The sequence below is a fragment of the Mytilus californianus genome, unplaced genomic scaffold (assembly GCF_021869535.1).
Source record: "Mytilus californianus isolate M0D057914Y unplaced genomic scaffold, xbMytCali1.0.p SCAF_1, whole genome shotgun sequence".
NCBI lineage: Eukaryota > Metazoa > Mollusca > Bivalvia > Mytilida > Mytilidae > Mytilus > Mytilus californianus.
The window spans coordinates 38,536,235-38,560,138 of NW_026262581.1; the positions used below are offsets into that span (position 1 = coordinate 38,536,235).

The window sequence follows — 23,904 nt, forward strand, 5'->3', positions numbered from 1 at the left end:
AAAGTGAAAAAGTATATTTTAACAAAACGTATTTGACTAACAGGTCGAACAACGGATGTTCTTAAACCCTGCTGACTGCCATTGGCGATTGCCAAATAAACGGATCACAAGATGTAACAAAATGGATCTTTACTATTAATTTAATATCAAACAGATAACAATAAACTTGCGGAAAAGATGGTATACCGCAAACATGAGGTGCAAAAATTTGTACACCATATCCGGATTTCGACAATTAATGTCTCTTCAGTGATGTTAGGAATCGAAACGGTATTTGGAAGGCCATATCATTTACCTCAATTTGGGATTGACTCTTGAATTTTGAAGAGTCGAAATAGGATGAACGGATCATATAAACCCGAAGGCAAATATAATACAAGCCCAAACGAAAAAATATGGTCAAGTCTGAATTGAAAACAACGTTCAAATCTACGATTGCGTTGGATAAAAACCGCAATTTTTATACGTGTGCATGCAAAACAAATTTCTTGGTAGAGGAGTCAAAAGACAGCACAAACAACATTTTCCAAAAGACCAAAAAAGTGAAAAGGTATATTTTAACAAAACGCATTTGACTAACAGGTCGAACAACGGATGTTCTAAAACCCTGCTGACTGCCATTGGCGATTGCCAAATAAACGGATCACAAGATGTAACAAAATGGATCTTTACTATTAATTTAATATCAAACAGATAACAATAAACTTGCGGAAAAGATGGTATACCGCAAACATGAGGTGCAAAAATTTGTACACCATATCCGGATTTCGACAATTAATGTCTCTTCAGTGATGTTAGGAATCGAAACGGTATTTGGAAGGCCATATAATTTACCTCAATTTAGGATTGACTCTTGAATTTTGAAGAGTCGAAATAGGATGAACGGATCATATAAACCCGAAAGCAAATATAATACAAGCCCAAACGAAAAAATATAAACAAGTCTAAATTAAAACAACGTTCAAACTTATGATTGCGTTGGATAAAAACCGCCATTTTTATACGTGTGCATGCAAAACAAATTTCTTGGTAGAGGGGTCTAAATACAGCACAAACAACATTTTCTAAAAGACCAAAAAAAGTGAAAAAGTATATTTTAACATATATATATACAATGGTTTTATACCTCTTTGACATAGTTTACATGTTAAAGAATCACCATTTTAATTTCAGGAGTGAATTTTTTTTTGCTTATTTTCCATATTTTACCTTGGACTAATATCTCTTGATTCCATGTTTTACCTGGTTTTATTATACCTATTAGTATCTAGGGTCAATATTTTGACCCCACTCCATTTAGTTTGTATTTTACTAATGAATATTGGCATATCTTAATTGCAGTCAATATTTTGGTACAGTCCGTGATTATAAAGATTTCAAAACTTGAATATCTTTGTCAAAGTCCTCAATGAATTTTTTTCTAGCCTTCAACATTTATGTCACGAAAGCGAGACATAGCTTAGATTCCATCGGTGGCTTCAACATTTAGGTTCAGTCTGTGGTGGAAGTTTATTGAGACATCAATAACTTTGTCAAACCTTCATGGAATTTTAGGAAATTTGGACAGAAGCTTGTTTATGACCAAAATACAGTATCCAGTGCAAAATTTTGAAAATATTTATTTTCATTTTTCTATATTTTACTGATAAATGGACTTAGTTTTTTGTCTCCCCTTGACGGAGTCAAAAAGCGAGACATAGGTATGCTGTTTCCGGCGTCGGTGGCGGCGTCAACAATGTATTAGTTTGTGATTAGGTCTAGTTTATGGTGAACCACTAGTGGTAGGTCAATGATATTTGGTATGCAGTTGTATTAGCATTGGCACATCTCATTACCATGGAGATTATTTGGCCCCGCCCCCTCAGTTATGGTCTATTGACTTTGAAACTTTTGCTTAGTTTACATATATTAGTTTGCGCTAATTTTAAGACAATGATATTTGGTATTCAAATTTATTGGCATTTTTGAAATTTTGAAATTTGGACAGAAGCTTAGTTGTGACCAAAATACAGTATTCAGAGCAAAATTTTGATAATTAATATTTATTTTCATTTTTCCATATTACGGCAACTGATAATTTTTGAAGTTTAACAAATAAAAACAGTCTGGGGTTAAAGTTTGTTACACATCAATTACTTTATTAAACCTTCATAGAATTTTATGAAACTTTGGCAGAAGCTTTTTTATGATTAAGAGATAATGTCTGAAGCAAACTTTTGAAAATATATTTTTTTCATTTTCAGTATTTTTCTGTTAGATTGGACTTCGTAAACCTTCATGGATTGTTATGAATCTTGGACAGAAGCAAATCTTCAAGACGATGAATCGCTTCTTAAGAAAAAGTTTGATTTTTTTTAAAATTCTGTATTTGACTGATAACTGGACTCGCTTTTTAAGTCAATGTCACACTTTAACACTGACAGCAGCAATCGCAGGCAAGACACAGGGTTCTGCAGAACCCTTTACGATTTTTTTTTTAAATTTGTACAGAAGCTTCTCCAAAATCAAGAGAGAATATTCTGAGAAAAATTTAGACTTTTTTTACTTATTTACTATATTTTACTGATAAATGGACTCAGGTTTTTGTTAATCAATATTAAACTTTTGCACTGACAGCAGTAGTTGTTAGCGGGACACTGCTTCTATTGAACCCTTTACAATCTGTTTTCAATCTGTACTAAAATTTGCCTACCCATGTTAAAATGAGCATAGAGCATGGCATGATAGAATTATTTTGATTCTAATAGGAAAATTTAGAACTTTTGTACTTTGAAGCGGACCTATAATTAAGAGATAACTGTATTGTATTTGAAGCTTTGCGGACGTCCATCGGTAGTTTTACTGTCGCAAATTTATTTTACCTGGCGACGCGTAGCAAAACAAGTACATAATTCAATTTCAATCATTATTTCAGTGTAAAATAAAGGCAACAGTAGTATAACGCTGTTCGAAATTCATAAATCGATAGAGATAAAAACAAATCCGGGTTACAAACTAAAACTGAGGGAAACGCATCAAATATAAGAGGAGAACAACGACACAACAAAAACACAACATTAAAATGTAACACACACAGAAACGAACTATAATATAACAATGGCCATTTTCCTGACTTGGTACAGGACATTTTAAGAAAAAAATGGTGGGTTGAACCTGGTTTTGTGGCATGCCAAACCTCCCGCTTTTATGGCAACGTCAAACACAACACCTAAACGACAACATCACATGACAGGACCACAATACAAATAAATGGAGAACATATAGGACAAAGAAACACACGAATAATAGCTAGCAGAAGGTACTAGGCTTAAAATTCAATACGCCAGACGTGCGTCTCGTCCACACAAGACTAACCAGTGACGCTCAGATAAAAAAAGTTTGAAAGCCAAAACAAGTACAAAGCTGAAGAGCACCGAGGACCAAAACTTCCAAAAAGTTGCGCCTAACACGGCCAGGATTTTCTGCCTGGGACAAGAACATCCTTATTATTTAGAATAATTTATAATTTTGCAAACAGTAAATATTATAAAATGACTATATAATAGATATACATGATAAAACCAAAGTGGGTTTCGTTAAAGAAAATTCCGCGAAAAGATGTTATCTTCCTTGGCCCCTAAACTAGGTGACGTCATAGGTATGCTTCCGGCGTCAAACGTCAAAATGTCGGCTTCCTTAGTTACAGACAAGGAGATAGAGAATTTTACACTTACTGTCATCCAATCAGAACCATTGATACAAAATAATTGCATTAGAATAGGCGTTCGAAAGGCATCCATTTTGATTTGATGAAGTCAAAACGTTTTAGAAAATCAACCATTTCACGATTAAAAAATTAACAGATACATGTAAACTTACTTTTAGAATGATTTTATTTAATTTCCTAGCGAACAACACGAACACAAATGTCCATTTTGATTTCCGGCGTTGTTCAAAACACAACTGACGGTGCAATTTCAATTGTGACGTCAATCACGTAATTTTGATCGCCGGATCCGCCTAGACGTTAGCGGTGGTTAAGCGTGCGTTTTATTTTCAACGAGACGCTTGTAACTAATGTAAACTATGGCGGCGGCAAAATACAGCCTGTGGACCGTCCCGAAATTGAAGGCTGAACTGAGCATTAAGGGTACAGTAATCACAGGAAGAAAGGCAGATCTGATTGATAGGTATATGATGAACTAAATCATGTCAAATGCACAACTTTTTATAGGCTGCTCACGACTTTAAAGTCTGCTTATGTCATGTATGTACAGTGAGTACGTGGAAAAAACGTCAAAAGTAATTGTCAAATTTTTTATGTTGTAAACATTTCATATAAAAAATATTTTGTTCGTATTCATTGTTAGATTTTGATGAACTTGGCACCAAAAGAAGCGGAAATGTCTAAAGTATAATTTTGTATATTTGGTAATGATATTTTGTCAATGGTTTTTCTTTTCTCTTGATCTAAACAAGGTACTTTTTTTGAACAATTTGATTTAGTTGAAATATAGAACAATCTTATCACAGGCACTTGTTTCTATCAATGGGAAGGTCTACTTTCCATGTTCTTGTATTATACAATAACATGGATAGAAGACCTTCCAAGTGATAGAAACAAGTGCCTGTGAAGCTTATGAACAAAACAATAACATGCAAAAAATAATCATTGTCTTTATATTGTATCAATATAATAAAATATTAATTCTTCACAACAAAATTTTAACCAAATAAATAAATGCTTTTAAATGTCCTAATTATTACATAAGAAATAAATTGTTTTAATTTTGAATTCACACACAATAATTATGCTTATAGACTGGTTGCATATGACAGAAATCATAATTTCAAACCCCCCATCATAGAAATTCCAGAAGCTACAGATATAGAATGGCCAAAACATGGATATAAGCAGCTTATAGCAGATCATAGATTGGTATTTTCCAAAGTGACCAGAGAGCAAATTGATGGCTATTTTTTATTTAGATTAGCAGGTTAGTATCTCCATGTTATAGATGGGGAAGTATTTTAAAGTGAAAGTTACCCACGGGGGGTCTCAACATTCATATATTCATGGGTAAAGATTATCAATTGTGACAATGTAATAAAATTTGATCAATAACAAAACTTGTGTCAAGAAGCTTCAGCAGATGTGGAAATTTTAATGACAAAGAGTTTGGGAAATTCTGTGAAGATCGTTGCACAACAAACTGAAAAATTATGAACCATTGAAATATCACAATTGGTCAATTACTACCTATTGATATATTTCCTCGGTAAAATTGCACCCCATTGATATATTTGACGTATCACAAAAGGGACCCATTCCAGCGGCACATATGTATATACCTTCATATAGGAAGAGACTCCCCCCCCCCCCCCCCCGTGAAGTTACCAAACAAGTAGTCATCAATCAGTAATTGCTATAATGCTTTGCATGAAGAACCAAAAAATATAGCGGCGCCCATATTAAAAAAATTCTGTAATTGTCACCGGTAAATGTCCTCTGAAAAACCCAAAAATCATTTTTATAATATTATTTATATATGTTGTTACAAGTATTATCGTTTATATAAATATACAATGTTGATTTCCATTGCTTTATGGATCTTATATAATTTTTATCTTATAGCTTTAGTGAATTAAGTATACATTTGCTTTTCCTTAATCAAAGTAGAGCTAAACTATGATAAAAGCTCATAATTAGCAGGTTAAAATCTTTTTATAAATATGTATTTTTTTTTTCATTGATTTCATTTTTGTTCAAGATTTACGAACGTCAACAATTTTAAGGTGATCTGCAACTTATATTATTGTTTATCAGATCAGGTCCAATCAACGAAGCGCCATAAACAGATTTTTACTCTAATATGGGACATCATTTTACTATATATAAAAAAAGGAGATGTGGTATGATTGCCAATGAGACAACTCTCCACAAGAGACCAAAATGACACAGAAATTAACAACTATGCTTATATTTAGAAAAAAAAACCAAACTAAAAATCTGCAAGTTTGTCGGTATTGTCTAGGATGAATGATTAATTTAATGATTTTTTATTTAAAAAAGAGAGTTAAGTTAACGAAGAATGGCTGAATTGTTAAAAACCAAACAACTCATCAGGCACCATGCTTATAATTTTGCGTGTTATACGCGCTTTTCGTCTGGAAATTACACAAATGAAAATGGTAATATGCCACATAAATTATCCAGCTGAAGAGCATTGTGGACTCATAAATCGAAAACCTTCAACGTATTTACCAAATCATTTATTTATTTATTATATTTATGTATAATTTTTACAGGCGATAAGCAGGTGAATGGCGACATTAAGGCATTGGAGAAAGGCAGAGATTTGCTACAAGCGAAAAAAATCCTGGCTTGTTCTGTACTTATTCTTGTTGATGGTATTTTTCTAAGTGGTATTGTTGGTGCAGCCATGAAAAAACAGGTATGCATCAATAAACAGTTTTGTCCCATCCTCATGACATTTATATAATGTATATTAGATTGTTATATGTGAAATATTCTATTTGAGAGAATTACCTCGTCTAAGATCAAATAAGTGTTAATAATTTCTGCTTCATATTTTCCAATTTTCATGATTATTCTCTGTAATACCTTTTCTATTAACCATTATTGTATCTCTTTCAGTTTACTTATATTGGGTGAATGCTCTGCCAAACCAATTTATGTTTTAGTTGGCATTTTCAAATAAAACCATCTGATTTATTTTTAAAATTAAGCTTCACATAATTTTTAGCTCACCTGGCCCAAAGGGCCAAGTGAGCTTTTCTCATCACTTGGCGTCCGTCGTCCGTAAACTTTTACAAAAATCTTCTCCTCTGAAACTACTGGGCCAAATTTAACCAAACTTAACTAGGGTATCTAGTTTACAAAATGTGTCTGGTGACCCGGTCAACCAACCAAGATGGCCGCCATGGCTAAAAATAGAACATAGGGGTAAAATGTAGATTTTGGCTTATATCTCTGAAACAAAAGCATTGAGAGCAAATCTGACATGGGATAAAAATGTTTATTAGGTCAAGATCTATCTGCCCTGAAATTTTCAGATGAATCGGACAACCCGTTGTTAGGTTGCTGCCCCTGAATTAGTAATTTTAAGGAAATTTTGCTGTATTTGGTTATTATCTTGAATATTATTATAGATATAGATAAACTGTAAACAGCAATAATGTTCAGCAAAGTAAGTTCTACAAATAAGTCATGACCAAAATGGTCAGTTGACCCCTTAAGGAGTTATTGCCCTTTTATAGTCAATTTTTAACAATTTTTCGTAAATTTTTGTTATCTTTTACAAAAATCTTCTCCTCTGAAAATACTAGGATGAATTTAACCAAAGTTGTAAACAATCATCATTAGGGTATGTAGTTTAAAAATTATGTCTGATGACCCCCCCCCGTGAACCAAGATGGCCGACATGGCTAATAATAGTACATAGGGTAAAATGCAGTTTTTGGCTCATATATCTAAACCCAAAGCATTTTGAGCAAATCTTTTAAAACAAAATTGTTCATTAGGTCAAGGTCTATCTGCCCTTAAATTTTCAGACCATTCAAGCAACCCGTTGTTGGGTTGCTGCCCCTGAATTGGTAATTTTTAGAAATTTTTTCAGCTTTTGGTTATTATATTGAATATTATTATAGATAGAGATAAACTGTATATAGCAATAATGTACAGCAAAGTAAGACCTACAAATAAGTCAACATGACCAAAATGGTCAATTGACCCCTTAAGGAGTTATTGCCCATTATAATCAATTTTTATCAATTTTCATAAATTTTGTAAATTTTTACAAAATAATTTCCACTGAAACTACTGGGCCAAGTTCATTATAGATAGAGATAATTGTAAGCATCAAGAATGTTCAGTAAAGTAAGATCTACAAACACATCACCATCACCAAAACACAATTTTGTCATGAATCCATCTGTGTCCTTTGTTTAATATGCACATAGACCAAGGTGAGCGACACAGGCTCTTTAGAGCCTCTAGTTTTATTTGCAGGTATCTTACAACTATAATATCAAACTTGACAAATCTGGCAGCCCAGTTAATTCAAAGTGTGAATGTCCAGCAGGAAAGGGTCCCAATGCCACCTGCAAGCATGTTGCTGCAGTGCTGTTAATGGCTGATATTTTCTCTAATACTGGAGAAATTTCAATACAGAAATCATGTACAGAAGGTTTACAGACTTTTCAACAACCAAAGACATATTACAATGGTAACTTCTTTTACCTGAGTGTCCTGTAAAAGCTATTTATTTCAACCAAAGAATTGAGAGAATAAACAAGTTTCATTTCTTTATATGTTTATGCCCCACCATAAAGCGACAGTACATGAAGTTTTACGTCATTATTGTTCTAAAGAGTTAAACATATATGGAAACATATGTCAAAGTTCAGAAACTATATCTCCACCAGGCCTTTAACTAGAGTTTTTGTTTTTTGTTTTCCTTCATTTTCCTTTATTTTATATTTTAGGTGCTCCAGTGAAAATTGAAAAACTTGCTAAAAGGAAACCAACAGAAATAGAGGACCCAAGACCACAGAAGTACAGAAATATGGAAGGGTTTACAGACCATGTCAGAAACACCATGATTAATTTTTGCTCTCAATCATCTCAAGACCTTACACTGAGATATATTTTTCCTGCAGCTGATATAGAGGTACAATGGAAGTTGATGATTCATAAGAAAAACTTGAAAAAATATTTTTATTTTAAATAAAATAAAAATTAACAAATTTTAGGTAATACATAGAATAAAATTAACTTTTAACAACATTAACAATTTATACAGTCATATAATAGTAATAAACCTGTTTGAATCACACACATGATAAAGACAAAAAGTTTGCATGTTCTTGATTTTTGGAAAATTTACATTGCCTGTCGACTTTTAAACATACCACTTGTCTTGTAAAATCAAATTTCTGGTGCTCATATAATACAATCTAAAAAAATATATATTAACAAAAGAAAGCAAGTAGCCTTGAGTTTTCATATTGCCAAATTCACTGTAATATGTAGTATATATCTATATAAATTTTGTTAGTCAAAGGTAGATAACTCCATGTTTAAAAAATAACTCATGAGTCATATCATATACATTGTAGTTAGATTTATGCACATGGCTTCTTTAATATTATTTTAAATTTGTATTTCAGACTGCCCAGCTTGATCATGACTATCTGTCGTTACCATTTGCTGAATATTGGGTTGACAGAGCTTTAATGGTAAGATGAAAAATTCATTTGCAGTATCAATTTATATGTAAATCAGTGCCAATAAAAGGCAACTCCAAAATATCTTATGTACAATAAATATTAATGTATAAAAACTCTTAAATAATTTTTATACTTAAATTTTACAATTCACAAGCCCCGAATAAGAAATATTTAGCTAGCATATAGCATATAGGGTACCAATAACCAGACAATTTACTGATCTTTGTTGTACTCAAAATAGTTGTCTTTTTTTTATTTTCAATATGGGATAGTTTTCACACTTTTAAACATGTTTGTCTGTATATTCAGTACCTGGTACCAAATAACTTATATTTCAATATAACACATCTTATGATTGGATGAATGTTTTTGTTTCTTAATAAAATTAAAAGGATTGAGTGAATTCATGAGATATCCTATAAACTATATAAAATATCTTATATAAAAAATAATCAAATATTTTATCTTATAAATCTTTTCAAACATGTCTTATATATATATAGTTTATAAGATATCTCATATAATATTCTTTATAAGATATCTCATATAGTTTTCTTTATAAGATATCTTATAGATTATATGAGATATCTTACAAACTATATGAGATATCTTATATAGTTTATAAGATATCTTATATAGTTTATGAGATATCTTATATAGTTTATAACATATCTTATATAGTTTATAACATATCTTATATAGTTTATTAAAATTTTATATAGTTTATTAGATATCTTATATAGTTTTTAAGAAATCTTATACAGTTTTTAAGAAATCTTATATAGTTTATATGAGATATCTTATAAACTATATGAGATATCTTATAAACTATATGAGATATCTTTTAAACTATATTAAATGAAAAAAACTACTTGCTACATTTACATGCTGAAAATTCCTTAAAGTCAAGATTTTATATTGATTTCACTGCTATTTTAGGTTACAGTACAACAGGCAAAATTGGCTGAAAAGGAGACAAGAGGGCAATCCAGCAACAAGAAATGGTTTTATTTAAGACAGTGGAGGAAAACAGCATCTAGGTTTGGAGAAATTTCAAAGATGACCACAAGGAGAAATGTACAAAAACTATGTGAATCATTGTGCTCTCAAAAGTTCCTAAATGTAAAATCTGTATTGCATGGTAAAATGTACGAGCAGAAGGCAATATCACAGTTTGAACAAAAGTTTCAATTGAAATGTCAACCATGTGGACTGTTTATTTCTGCTGACAAACCATTTCTTGGAGCTTCCCCAGATGCTTTAATTGGAGATGATTGTGTTGTGGAGGTGAAGTGTCCATATACAGGACGAGATGAGAGTATTGCGCCAGGAGTCAATTTTTCTTTTTTGGAATATGGCAAAGATAACAATATAACATTAAGAAAAACATCAAACTATTACGACCAAATTCAGGGTCAACTTTTTTTATCACAGAGAGAACATTGTTATTTCATTGTTTAAATTTAAAGACCTCTTTGTTGAGAAAATTGAAATTAATCATGACTACTGTGTTGGTTGTCTGCTTCCAAAGTTGGAATTATTTTACTCCAAACACTTTAGGCCATATATTGCCTCAATGCTATAAAAAAATTAATAAATTATTGAGACTTTATATTTTTTATATTGTTATTTTTTTTTATCAGTGAGTTTGGGCTGGTCATTGTGAAAGTGTCACCTATGTGCATTTTTGAACCACCCTTTGAAATTTATGCAAAATTTGTTATCCTCCCTTCTAATTTAGAATCAATTCAGCCCCCCTCTTTTTGTGGATAATTCTCAATTTACGATATTTGACCCCCCGTGAAATATGTAATTATAATATTTCCATCTGCAAAAATTGATACCCTATTTTACGTTAATACAAAAATTGAATCCCCTTTTACATTTACAAAAAAACAAACTTGTAAAATCCTCCTACATTTTAACCAGCCCTTAACCTAGATAAAAAATTACATATAAGTTCCATATTACAGATGAGGGTGCATTTTTATTCGTCTAGATACCAATAATGCTGGACTTGATAAAAAGCACCTTTTCAGATTATCACAATCTCTTCAATATTGATTGATGTTGAAACATTGAAAAACCAAATAAACATACTCAAAGCAATAAAGAGCATTAGGCACCGAAATATTCATATCACGACAAGCCAAAACTAGTTAAAAAGTATAATTACATTTTATGTAATTAGTGGAAACATCTCAGGAAGTATACTTTGAAACTATAAAAATAAGGTCAATTTTACTTACTTTCTTTTGTTAAATTACAATATTAAAATAAAAATGGGACCCTTTGAAAATCTAGGCAAATTTATCAACAATTGCATTTTTGAAATTTGTCAATGCAAAACAAACAAATACAATTCTGTTACTCAGTGACAGTTTGGTGTTTGGTAATTCAGACTTAAGAATTTTGAAACGTTTGGCTAATCCTATTACATGTTCTATATGGATACGCTTGGATGCAACACGTCTATCCCTCACAATTTCTTCTGGCTCTAGTTGTTATTTTCCTTTCAGCATTGTAGGCGTATTAACATAAACATCATTGTTTGCAAAGAGGTCTTGAACCATAATGCCTCGATCCGCCATAATACTATCCCCAGATTCAAACCTGGTATTATCTAAAAGACTTGAGTCTTCAATAATCTGCCTGTCACTGGTAGATCCCCCATAGGAGTCTGAAATATACGATATAGCACCTCTTGGGGTACACCCGACCATAGTTTTCACAGTATTTTTGTGCTTGTAGGAAGACCAAGTCACACTCTGAATGTTTACGTCTTGAGATTTCTGGATTGGAATCTCAGTAGCATCAAGGATAACTCGAGTCCTTGGAAATTTTCTTTGAAAATCTACTAGCATATGCTTATCAACAATGTCTCTTGATGGCCAAATATTTAATTCATTCAGTTGAAAATAAAGGAAGTTAATCCAGGTATTAATAATCCTAGCAATGGTAGAAACAGATAAATTAAATAGCAAGGATAATTCTACATCTTCTTTGGCACATCTGAGTTTAATCAATGTTATAAATAGCTGATCAGATGGATGAAGGGTTGAACATTTATATTTGAGTTCATATGCAGCAGGACCTAGTGCATGGAATAAGAACATGAAATGTTCATAAGATTTAAAACCTGTATAAAATGAAACTGCCTTTGGATTGTCCATGAAATTCTCAAATGAATACCGACCAAGTAACTCACACTTGATCTCCATGTTCTTGGGTACATGCACGTCAGGCTCTGAAAGTATGGAAATATTGGTACTATTCTGTGTAGACTCGACTTCAACCTCTTGTTGTATTCCTTGGTCAAGAGCTTTGTCCACACTCATAGCTTTTCTCGATTGCATTCTTAAAGCTATAGGGCTTACAATATTTATTTTGGGACGAAAGCTAAACACTGATGGTACTGCATCTACCTTTAGTCTACTTCGATCACCTGGAAACAAAGCATGAAACTGATCTTAAAAATATTACACACATGTGCTTGGAAACATTTTTTTTTTTATTTGGGCAATAAAACTACCACATACATGTATTCTGCTTTATTTTTTGTTAACATTGCAGTGGGGATAGTACTTGTATAACTTTACATACATTTATAAATAATAATTCAGGCCAGGCTTATTAAGATTTTATTTAATAGCGTTTAACAAGAAATCTTTGTTCCACATGCAATAACACTCATTGAGTTAGTTGGTCTATGGCAAACAAACAAGTCTCCATGTTGCAGGTGTGACCTATAATTGGTTGTATTTACTACTTAAGGAACTTTGTTGTGTGAGTCAAGGCTCCATATGTTGAAGGCTGTACTGTGACCGTCATGCATATTGCTTATTTTTATACTTTATGTTTTCAATGGAGAGTAGTGACATTGGCAATCATAATACCTCATCTTCTTAGGTTTAAATTATTTCAATTTGTGCTTCATTAACCCTGGAGTGGGTATATGCATGTAGTAAAACAACACATTGATAACAAACAGCTAATTTTAAATTATGAGCCACTTACATTTGTTACATACATTTGTAACTCCCATTTACATCAAGTTAACTTAAAGTAGGAGATGAAAGTTAATTTTTTTTTTTATTTATCTATTAAATTCTTAAATTATTTTGACCCCAATTTTCCATTGTTATGATCATATTATTATTAAAAAAAATAAGGAATTCTTTTTTCTATCTATTAAATAATGCCATACTCACATTCTCTTTACTTGTAGTCTTCCTGAAAATGTAAAACGAAACCACAAAGCAACACAAACTTTATAACACAAATTCATGCTAAAACAATGACAATTTTTTTAGAAACAATGTCAGTCAGCTGTGATAATGATTGTGCCCAATACACCTAATCGCTATTTATTCCATTCCGGATAAGTTCTAAAATTACACAACTTTTTCATCCAGTTGACGCTATCTGGGACCCTGTTTAAACAATGCACCATGCATGATACTTTTTAATGAGACCTGTTTAAAACATCGTAAATACTTCAAACACAATATTTTTTTGACTATAATTTGAGTTTGGAAAAAGTGGATCATAATCTATCAAAGTTTCCTATTGGTCGCTTTCTAAATTTTTCCCTCCCTCAGCTCGTTACTGATGACCTTTGTTTGCGGCCTGTTGACCCAAACAGGAAGTTGTCTAAATGACTGTTTTTTCCGGATTGGACTAAATAGCGATAAGGTGTATACATGTGATCCTTGAACATTTACAGGTGTTTTGAAATACTATTTATAAAAAAATACACATTGTTATATTAGAAAAGGTAAAACACAAGCTTGAACAGTTGGTATAACTTGATATCAATACAAAGCTACTTACATGTATGCTGCTACAGTGCTAGTTTTACAGAAAAAAATGATATATTTTGTTTATTTAATGTTTACCTTCCACCCCCTAAAAACCCCCTTTCTGGTCACTAAAAATCCAACTTCTGACATTATAATGCATGCCGATAATTTTAAGAGTAATAGAATACGAATAAACTACACGTAGATCATACAAAATTTACCTAATAATGTCTCCTAAAAGTGGTAACCCGAACCCGAACCCGAACCGGAATTTGCCGGAAATTTGCCGAACCGGAAATTTATTTTACATATATTATGCCCTTTATGTTTCGTTTTTTTCTACAAACGTTTATATATTTGATGTATAATTAAATTTTATCTCATGTATGAAAAGGTTTTTTTCCAAACATCACTAACAATGATAAATTTAAGGTTTATTAATTTCCACCTCGGTAAAAGTGGTAACCCGAACCTAAAAGTTTTTCTTAAACCAAACCTTAATCTGCCTAAGTGATTAAATTCGCTTTCTTATTTTATGTCCCAAATGTAATAATCTTTCATATTTGACTTAAAATTGTTCTTACAACTTTGCCAAAAACTTTTTATCGTGGAAATTACCAAAAAATTGGTCGCCCGAACCTGAAAGGGAAACAACTCCATTTTGTATTTGTATTTTTGGGTCGATTATGACGCTACTGGTTAACTCGGCCTATACCAAACTCGGACCATTACTTCGGCCTATGATTGATGATTGTGTTTTCTGAATTATTATTTCTTTTTTTCTATATAGTTTTTGTTTTGTCAAATAGATAGAAGTATTAATTGTTTTAGTTTATTGGCTGTAATGTGGGTTTTTTCTGGGTTTTTTTCTTCGATTAATGAAAAAAAAACATCCAGTATTTTATGGTTATGATACATGGTTAAACCTAATACAAAATAATTAAAAGATTTTTTCCCCCAGAAACCGTAACTATCTACTTGTTTTATGTCATAAATGGATTCAATTTTTTGTGTGTGTTGATTTTGAGATTTAAATGTGATTCCTCGATTTTTTATGTTTAATTTATTTTAAAACTTCTATAAGAATGAATTGCTTAATATATGCCGGTGATATTATACAATTATAGCCTTGGTATGAGGTCGATACAAGGATATACTGACCTGAAAGAAGTATATTGACTGAGGACGAAGTCCGAGGTCGATATACTTCTTTGGGTCGATATATCCTGTATTGACCTCATAAATAGGCTATAATTGTTATATTATTAATTTCCGACCATATTTGTATCAAAATCGTCATTTGATTTTATTGGAAATTTATAGATATCATATTGTCTCCTACACAATAACAACATATTAGTTGTTATTTCATTTATTTTTTATGTTTGTTTTTTAACATCTTATTTATTTGAAGTTTTTTTTTTCTTCAAATAATCGATCAAAGATATTTTTTAATAAAACTTTTAACAATATCATGAAATTCATTACATGACGTCACAAAGTATATTGGTTTTTAGATATTCTAAAAATAACCGTGCAATATGCTTTTTGCTATGCAATATGCTTTTTACTATCCGCCGTTTTCTGTCTACCTTCGAAAATATAGTTTAACATGTGACTATCCCTGAACGAATCAAATTAGTTAAAATATACGAATTAATAATATTATTCTGTTATCGTCCACTGCAAAGGCCTAACTTATGACAGAGATAGTAATGCCTGGTATCTGACCTTTTGTGGTAGAGAAATCTGGTCACTGTTAATGCAAATACAGCAAGATACTCAGTATCACCATACAATTTATATTCACATCTAATAAGCGAAAAACTGCATGTAAAGTTTTGAAAATAATTTTTAGGTGACATAAAAATAGTATAAACGGAAAAGTCACAAAATACCTTGAAAAGAAGTATGTTGGAATGCAAATGATTATTCATTATGTACATGTATGAAATAACCCATTAAAATATTTTTTGAATGCATGGTAAAAAGTTGTAATACATTTGTATCAGATTAGTTATTGTAAAAGGTAGATTTTTAAATGTTTATAGGAAATGCAAAAAAGAAGATGTGGTATGAGTGCCAATGAGACAACTCTCCAATCAAGTCACAGTGTGTAAAAAGTAAGCAAGTATAGGTCAAAGTACGGTCTTCAACAGGGAGCTATAGCTAACACAGATCAGCAAGCTATGAAGGACCCCAAATGACTAGTGTAAAACAATTGAAGCAGGAAAATAGGTCTGATCTATATAAAAAAAAAAAACGAGAAAAACTTAAAAACACCACCAACAAACGACAACCACTGGACAACAGGTTCCTGACTTGGGACAGGCGCAAGCAAATGCAGTATTAAACGTTTAAATGTTTAAATGCAGATTAAAACGTTTGAACACGCACAAACCTTCAATCCTAACCTGTAGTATTTGTGTTACATCACAACATAGAATTACACACTATATTATATCAATTGAAATGGATTCACTCAAGCAAATAAACATATTAACAAAAACAAAACATACATACTGTGACCTATAATGGTTTACTTTTATAAATTTTGACTTGGATGGAGAGTTGTCTCATTGGCACTCATACCACATCTTCTTATATCTATTGAACAAATAAATTTGATCTATAACACAAAGTGAATATAATACTAATAAGAAAATATAAGAACATAAAATAAAATCTTTAGTAAATTTTTCAAAATTAATGTTTTTTTGGGCTGTATTGGGGTAGCAAGACTGAACTTTTCTTTGCCCGATAGTTAAAAAGTATTTATTTTCCTTCAAAAAAATAACAAGATGCACACGCTGAAATGTATCAATTCACATCAACTTGACATTTTCCAATGAACAATACAAATTAGGTCAAGGTAACTTGAACTCTGTTGGCCGGACATGAAAACCTTAAAATCATTCCTTATACCAAATATAGACTATCATAGAACAGTTCCACCATAAAAAAAAAAGGGCCAAGGTCATATAAAACCTTCCAAACAGACATGTACACATGGTTTTACCAAATATAGTTGTCCTATTGCTCAAAACAAGAGAGTATTTCACTCCGAAACAGTATTTTTTATCAACACTCACTGAACCATGAAAATGAGGTGAAGGATAATATGACAGATGAAAACTTCTTAAACAAGGTATCTGCATCCAGGTCTGCTAGCTTCAGAATTATTTAAGGAATGACTGTAATATTTTGTCTGTCTATGAAGAAATAGCATAAAAAATGTGGTGCACACTGAATCATGAACCCGCGTAGCGGTTTATTTTAAAGTGTGCACCACATTTTTTATGTTATTTCGAATAGACAGAAAAAATATTAGTCATTTCTTATAATTTAATTCTAAATTCCATTTTAAACCGGAGTAAACCATGAAAAAACGTTGATGACGTCACGGTCACATGACAAAATTATGTCTATGAGCTGATAAACAAAACAACGTCAGCCAATCAGAAGACGCGTTACATCCAAAATTAAATTAAAAAGTTTTAAACAAAGTTATTCTTAGATGCATGTTTATTTTTATAGTGTTTATAGGCTTTGAACTAGCTGTCAGTAACTGCGAGTACTATCAGATCTGTACAAATAGGTTGTGATGTACAAATACCCGTCCACGTATACTCTGTTTTTATTCGATGTATTTCTATTTGTATCCATCTGATTCATTGTACCGTCATACCACTGTCCCATGTTAGGAAGGGTTTGGCGCCAAAAAAAACGAATTTAACCCCGCTACATTCTGTATTTGCTTGTCCCAAACCAGAAGCCTGTAATTCGGTGGTTGTCGTTTGTTGCTGTGATACATATTTGTTTTTCGTCAGGTTGTTTTTTTTTCTCGTTTGAATTGTTTTACATTTGTCATTTCGGAGTCTTGTTTAGCTGGTTATCAATATGAGCTTATTGAAGGCCGTCATGTTTTTAATTCATGTGACATTTGGTTTCTTGTGAGAGTTGTCTCATTGGCAACCATATCACATCTTCATTTTATATAAACGCCGCAGGATTGTTGTACCTATGTCTCACATTCTGCGAGTTAAAAATGCAAAGTAAAGATGTGCACAAAAGGGTATATTGTGGAACATAAATGGAGCTGTGACCCTCTAATACACGGGCACATGGAAATGTATATGTCAGATCATCTTTTACAAAATTTACACTTGGAAAAACACAATGAGATTACAACATGCCAAGAAATCCTCGCTAAAAAATCCGGTCGACGTCCTACGGCACTCATTAGTAGCTTAATTTTTTTAAAAGATTTGATTTCATTCAACAAATTAATTTATGACCTTCATGTACGTGTCGCTTAGAACACGGCCATATACCAAATGGTCAATATTAATCATCCCTGTAATTTGCTCTATGGGGTGTTTGCAGAATTTCAACGACGGAGGCAATTTCTTGTCATGGGAAAAGGAAGAAAGACCATTCACAATTTGTCTTACATTTGTTTTTCTCTTTTTTAATTAAATAAAAAAAAAATAACGAACCTTTCAAATGTAGAGTTCATAAGATATAAATATTCCCTGTGGAACACCTCCCCCCCCTTTTTTTTGTTTGTGCTCTCTATTTTCAACCCTCGAATTAATCTTTCCAATCTAATTAAAATTAAAACCTTGCTTTCTAACCAATCTATTCATGTACCGGACCGGCAAATTTCTTTATTTAATACGAAAATCTGCAGTGCCGTTATACACATGCATGTTGTTTGCTTGGAGTCCCCGTCCGAAAAGAAAGAAATAGCTTAACTCCAAGATACTATATTCCTGCATCACGTGATTTTTACCGCGTGGAGCTTACATTTTAATAAATACCGAATATGGAAAGTGAAACTACAATTCAAAACATAAAGTCTGAAGGCACAAATAAGAAAAAGAAGGGTTTTTTTTTTGGCAAAGGGTGCCGGGGTAATCTTCTCTGTGTTCATAATATACATGAAATAGTTGCCACTGCCCCTTTTCTGTTCTATGAATTCTAACCCTGAGTTTTCTATCTGTAACATGCCATGAAATCCTCGCTAAAAATTCCGGTCGACCTCATACGGCACTCATTAGTAGATAAAAAAAAATTTGATTTCATTCAACAAATTAATTTATGACCTTCATGTACGTGTCGCTTAGAACACGGCCATATACCAAATGGTCAATATTAATCATCCATGTAATTTGCTCTATGGGGTGTTTGCAGAAATTCAACAGAGGCAATTCCTTGGCATGAAGCATAAATCACACGCTGATAATTACGAACAAGCGTCGCGAATTAAAAAAACAAACTACATAAGATATAAGAAGATGTGGTAGGATTAATTGCCAATGAGAAGACTATATAAAGTTCTTATAAAGAGAATGAAAGAAATTATGGGCACCCGCAAGGCCTTAAACAACTAAAGGTCACCGTACGGCCTTCAACAATTGAGCCCTTTATATTCATTTACTGCCACAATTTTTATGATTATCAATATCAAATTTCAAATTCATTGACAATCGACCTATGAAAACAAGATATCGTTTTTTTTTCACATTTATTTCCAGTTTCCATTGTTTAATTTAAAAAAAAAAGTTTAGCATCATCTGTAAATCCTGCAAGTTTCTGACATAAACATTGTATCATCAGCAAACAGCAAAATAAACCATTATTCATTTTCTGTATCTCTTCAATACAGTTTCTAGCCCTTTAGATTTTGTAGTTTCTAGAAAGTCTTGCAAGTCAATCAAGAATAAAGAAAACGAGATAGATTAGAGATTCCCCCTTGACTTGCTCCTATATCAAATAAAAAAAGTAAGGCAGACTTTTCATTATTATAAACTATGCAAGATTTCGTATCTGATACATATCTTTACAACTCTAAAAAAAAAATCCGGTTCATGGGTTTTGTAGAAGTTTGAAATATAAAGAGTTTCTAAGTACAAAGTCAACAGCTTTATTTCAAAATCAACAAACGCACAATAGTTGAAGTACTCCGTATTTCTATGAAATATGCACGAAATTTGTCTTTTAACTTTGAAGTATGAAACCGTGACACTTCGAATTCAACCTCACTTGTTTTTAATGATTACACATTTAGCTATAACTATTTTCGATAAGCTTATATAAAACGAAGTTATAATTTTTGTATTATTTTTTGTTTCATATATTTATAATGTACAATTATTATATACCAATTATTTATTACCTTTAATTTAAAACTAATAGTTTTTTCTTATTTAGAATTACAAATGTATGGCTTGGTTTGATACAATATTTTCATTTTCGTTCATTTAAATTAACCATTTACTATAAGGCCATTCATTATACGCCAATACTTAATACAGCGGTTAGGACATCCCAGCTTATATAATCATAAGATAGCTTCGATGTGCATGCTAACCCTTTCTGTCAGTCAGTCCTAACTTTATCCAAATCTCTGTCCTAAGAAATCCTTAGGACCTATCTAAGGACAGTTTCGATATTATGTTGATAAAATGTCATAAGTTATGTTCATTTATATTCCGCAATATACCATCTTCATTATATTTGACATTTATCATGAGAATCAATTGCACGACGACAATTTACTTTTATTTTCCGTTCCACAATAACTTACCAGTAATGATTGGACTGTAAATAGAGAAAAAAAAAAACGATACGGTGATGTGTTATGGAACTATGTTGGCTTTCTATGAAATTCTTTAAAATTTTTTTTTATTATATTGTTATTTCCAGTAATTCCATTTATTAATCAATTTATTTATTTATTTATTTATTATTATTTTTTTATTTATTTGTCCTCTTGTTATTTTTACTGTTTTTTCCTGACAATAATCTTAAAAGCATTGACGTGGTTAAAATCTTTCCAGAGCCCGGGTTCATACCAAAGTCCATTCGGAATCCGGTACGGTTTTATTGCGTTCATTTACCTGTGTAACTATTTCAAAACGAGTTGTCTCCCTTTCGGGTTCGGTTTCCTACTTATTCACTTAGAAATGAAATAAATGGTTGTGTTTTATACAGTTTGAAAAAAATCTTTGTGTTTATGAAATGAAAGATGATATTCATCACACGAAGTCAGAGTGTTCACTCAAGAAATCAGATAATACAGAGAAATAAAGAAAAATAGGTTCCCGAGTTTGGGTTACCACTTTTACCAAGGCGGAAACATAGAAAACTTTTTTTTCAGTCTTTTGCCAGTTAAGAACAAAAGCGTACTCATACATAACATAAAACTTTATATTTTACACCATATCCATTAATTTTTGTAACAAAAATCTCTAAAGAATGATAACAAATCATATTTAAAGATTTCCGGTTCGGCAAATTTCCGGCAAATTCCGGTTCGGGTTCGGGTTCGGGTTACCACTTTTACCGACCACTAATCATTTGCTGTAAAATGTTGATGACAAACAATGTCGTGTTTTCCCGGTTTCCATAGACCTTTGGTAGGGTCAGATCTTTTTTAGTGCAACCCTCCACTTTAGACACAGCTCGGGATTTGAAGGGAATTTGTGACCACCACCCACAGAACATCCTGGGACACCACATCTTGTTGGCATCTTGTTATTACGTCAGGACAATAGAGACCGCCATACATTTACATTAGATACAAGCGCCTAACTGATAAAAAAACGCTCAGGTAACCACCGCTAATTTTCCGGATGAAATCGGTGATTGTTAACCAATCCGCCATTACTGGACATCACACAAGTTCCCGTAAAATTTTGACGTCATAATAGAAAATATCTGACGCCACAATGAAAAAGTGATTGTTGTATGACGTCAAAAGTTCGAGCGGGACTGATTCTCGGGTCAAGCGGGATTACCGATAAGGTGTATTAGAAGCCAAAGAAGAACGTCATATTAGAATAAATTATAAATGCTCTTTAACCCTCTTACTGCGACAGGAACATATATGTCTTCCCCTGGCTTACTGCGTGAAGGACATATATGTCCTTTGTGTAAAAAAAATCGATAATTTTTTCACTTTTTAATATTTCTAAAAAATACCCTTTCCTTCATTTATTGAATACATTTTATATATTTTATTCATTATGTGGTTGTTATTTTTGTTGTTGTTTTCTTTTTATCCATCTTTTTTTTTTCATAAAACGTCATCATTATGTCATAGTATTACTTGACGTCATTTTATGTCGTAATTGAGTTGAAGGCAAAATATCAAATTTTAGAATGAACCTTTTAAATGCTTCGTATTGATAAGATAACATAGAATCAGAAAACAAAATCAACATGAACAAATAATCGTTGAAAAGTACAAACAAAAATATTTGCTATTTGGTTTTAATTCTTGTATCCAACAATTATAAATATTTCAAACAAATGTCCTCAACTCTTTTAGATTGGGAGGGACACTGATATATACTAAGTGTTGAACTTAGTGCTTGCCTTGGTTTTCTTACTTGTTTGAAAACAAATGAATTAAACAACGAAAAAGTCTACGTTGGTATATAGATAAATAAGTCTACAATTAATTTATTGATACGAATTGTTAAATTGGCATAAAAAAGCATTCAGTATTCTGAATATTTTTTTATGTTTTATTAGCTATTATAGGCTTTAGTTTATGTGCAAAAATGAATAGATACTATGCAGTTATTCTAAACCCGTTAGTAGCAGGAATCAGCCAAACAATGAGAAAAGCCATTATACCGTATAGTCAGCTAAAGAAGGCCCCGACATGAAAAAAATGTAAAACAATTCTAACATGAAAACTAACGGCATAATTTATAAAAATACAATTTATGAAAAACATTTGACAGGCACGAACCAACGACAACCACTGAATTACAGGCTCCGACTCCTGACTTGGGACGTGAACAAAAGAGTGTACTATCTTTAAAAACGGCAAATTTTGAAATTCCTTCACATTTATTCAATGAAGTAACACCTTACGATGTTTAAATTTTAGACAAGTATAATTTTTTAACTCAAATCATGCTGATACTGAATACGATGCTTCAAACAAAGATCTATATTTTCCTTATACTTCATGTGTTATATATATTGAGTGTAAAATGCCAAGTTGGGGAAAAAAATAAAAGAAGGATGTAATAAAAGATCTTTTCTAAATATGTGTAAATATTACATTGATGTACACATATAAATTAACACATACGGTATTATTTTGGAATAAGTTTTCGTGAGTTATATTTCCCCGTATAGCTATATAAATTCGGAAGGGCCCTGTTATTATTTATTCTGTAAATATATATATATAATGATAGTTACAAATAGTATAAATATACCATCGACCAGTAGTAATCAAAGAAATTAAGCAGTTATTAACGAAAATATTAGAACCGAACCTAAAAACCAAGAAACAGAAAAAAACAAACATGTAAATATATATAGCTAGTAGCGCAACCCATCCACATTTTTGGCGGTAACTAGAAATCATGCAGGTAAAAAGGTGTGCTCGATTTGGATTTATCATTCGTCAAGCGTCAATGTGATATGATAATAAATTTGACATATGAAATAATATGATATGAATACATGTATAACATAGAAAATAATAACCATAATAAACACAAGAAATATTTCATGTGATGACACTAGCGTCGGTGCAACCATCGTCTACAAAGAAAAGGGAACAAGACGATTACAATGCAGTGGCGGATCCAGTGACTGCCTAAGAAGGGGCCCGCTCCAGTCATGCTTCAGTGATTCCTTATATAATCAACCAATTTTTTCCCACAAAAGGGGGCCCCCCCCCCTTGTTCCGCCTCTGCAATGTTTCACTGGGGGAGGATATTTCCGGAGACAGATACATTTTACAGTATATATAGCAAAACATTTCACAGCATTGATATATTTTTGGCATCTTTAAACATTTCTATTAAAGTAAAGGATGTAAATTGTGCATGCTTAT

General features: G+C 31.9%; 1 protein-coding gene across 1 annotated transcript; it reads left to right on the forward strand.

The window, feature by feature from the left end:
* Window positions 1-1,987: 1,987 nt before the first annotated feature.
* On the forward strand, window positions 1,988-10,843 carry LOC127702314 (uncharacterized). The gene is made up of 7 exons (XM_052206456.1): window positions 1,988-4,169; window positions 4,801-4,976; window positions 6,289-6,434; window positions 8,012-8,228; window positions 8,488-8,672; window positions 9,172-9,240; window positions 10,171-10,843. The coding sequence occupies exons 1-7, from the start codon at window positions 4,066-4,068 to the stop codon at window positions 10,690-10,692; spliced, it is 1,419 nt and encodes a 472-aa protein (XP_052062416.1). The 5' UTR covers window positions 1,988-4,065; the 3' UTR covers window positions 10,693-10,843.
* Window positions 10,844-23,904: the final 13,061 nt, after the last annotated feature.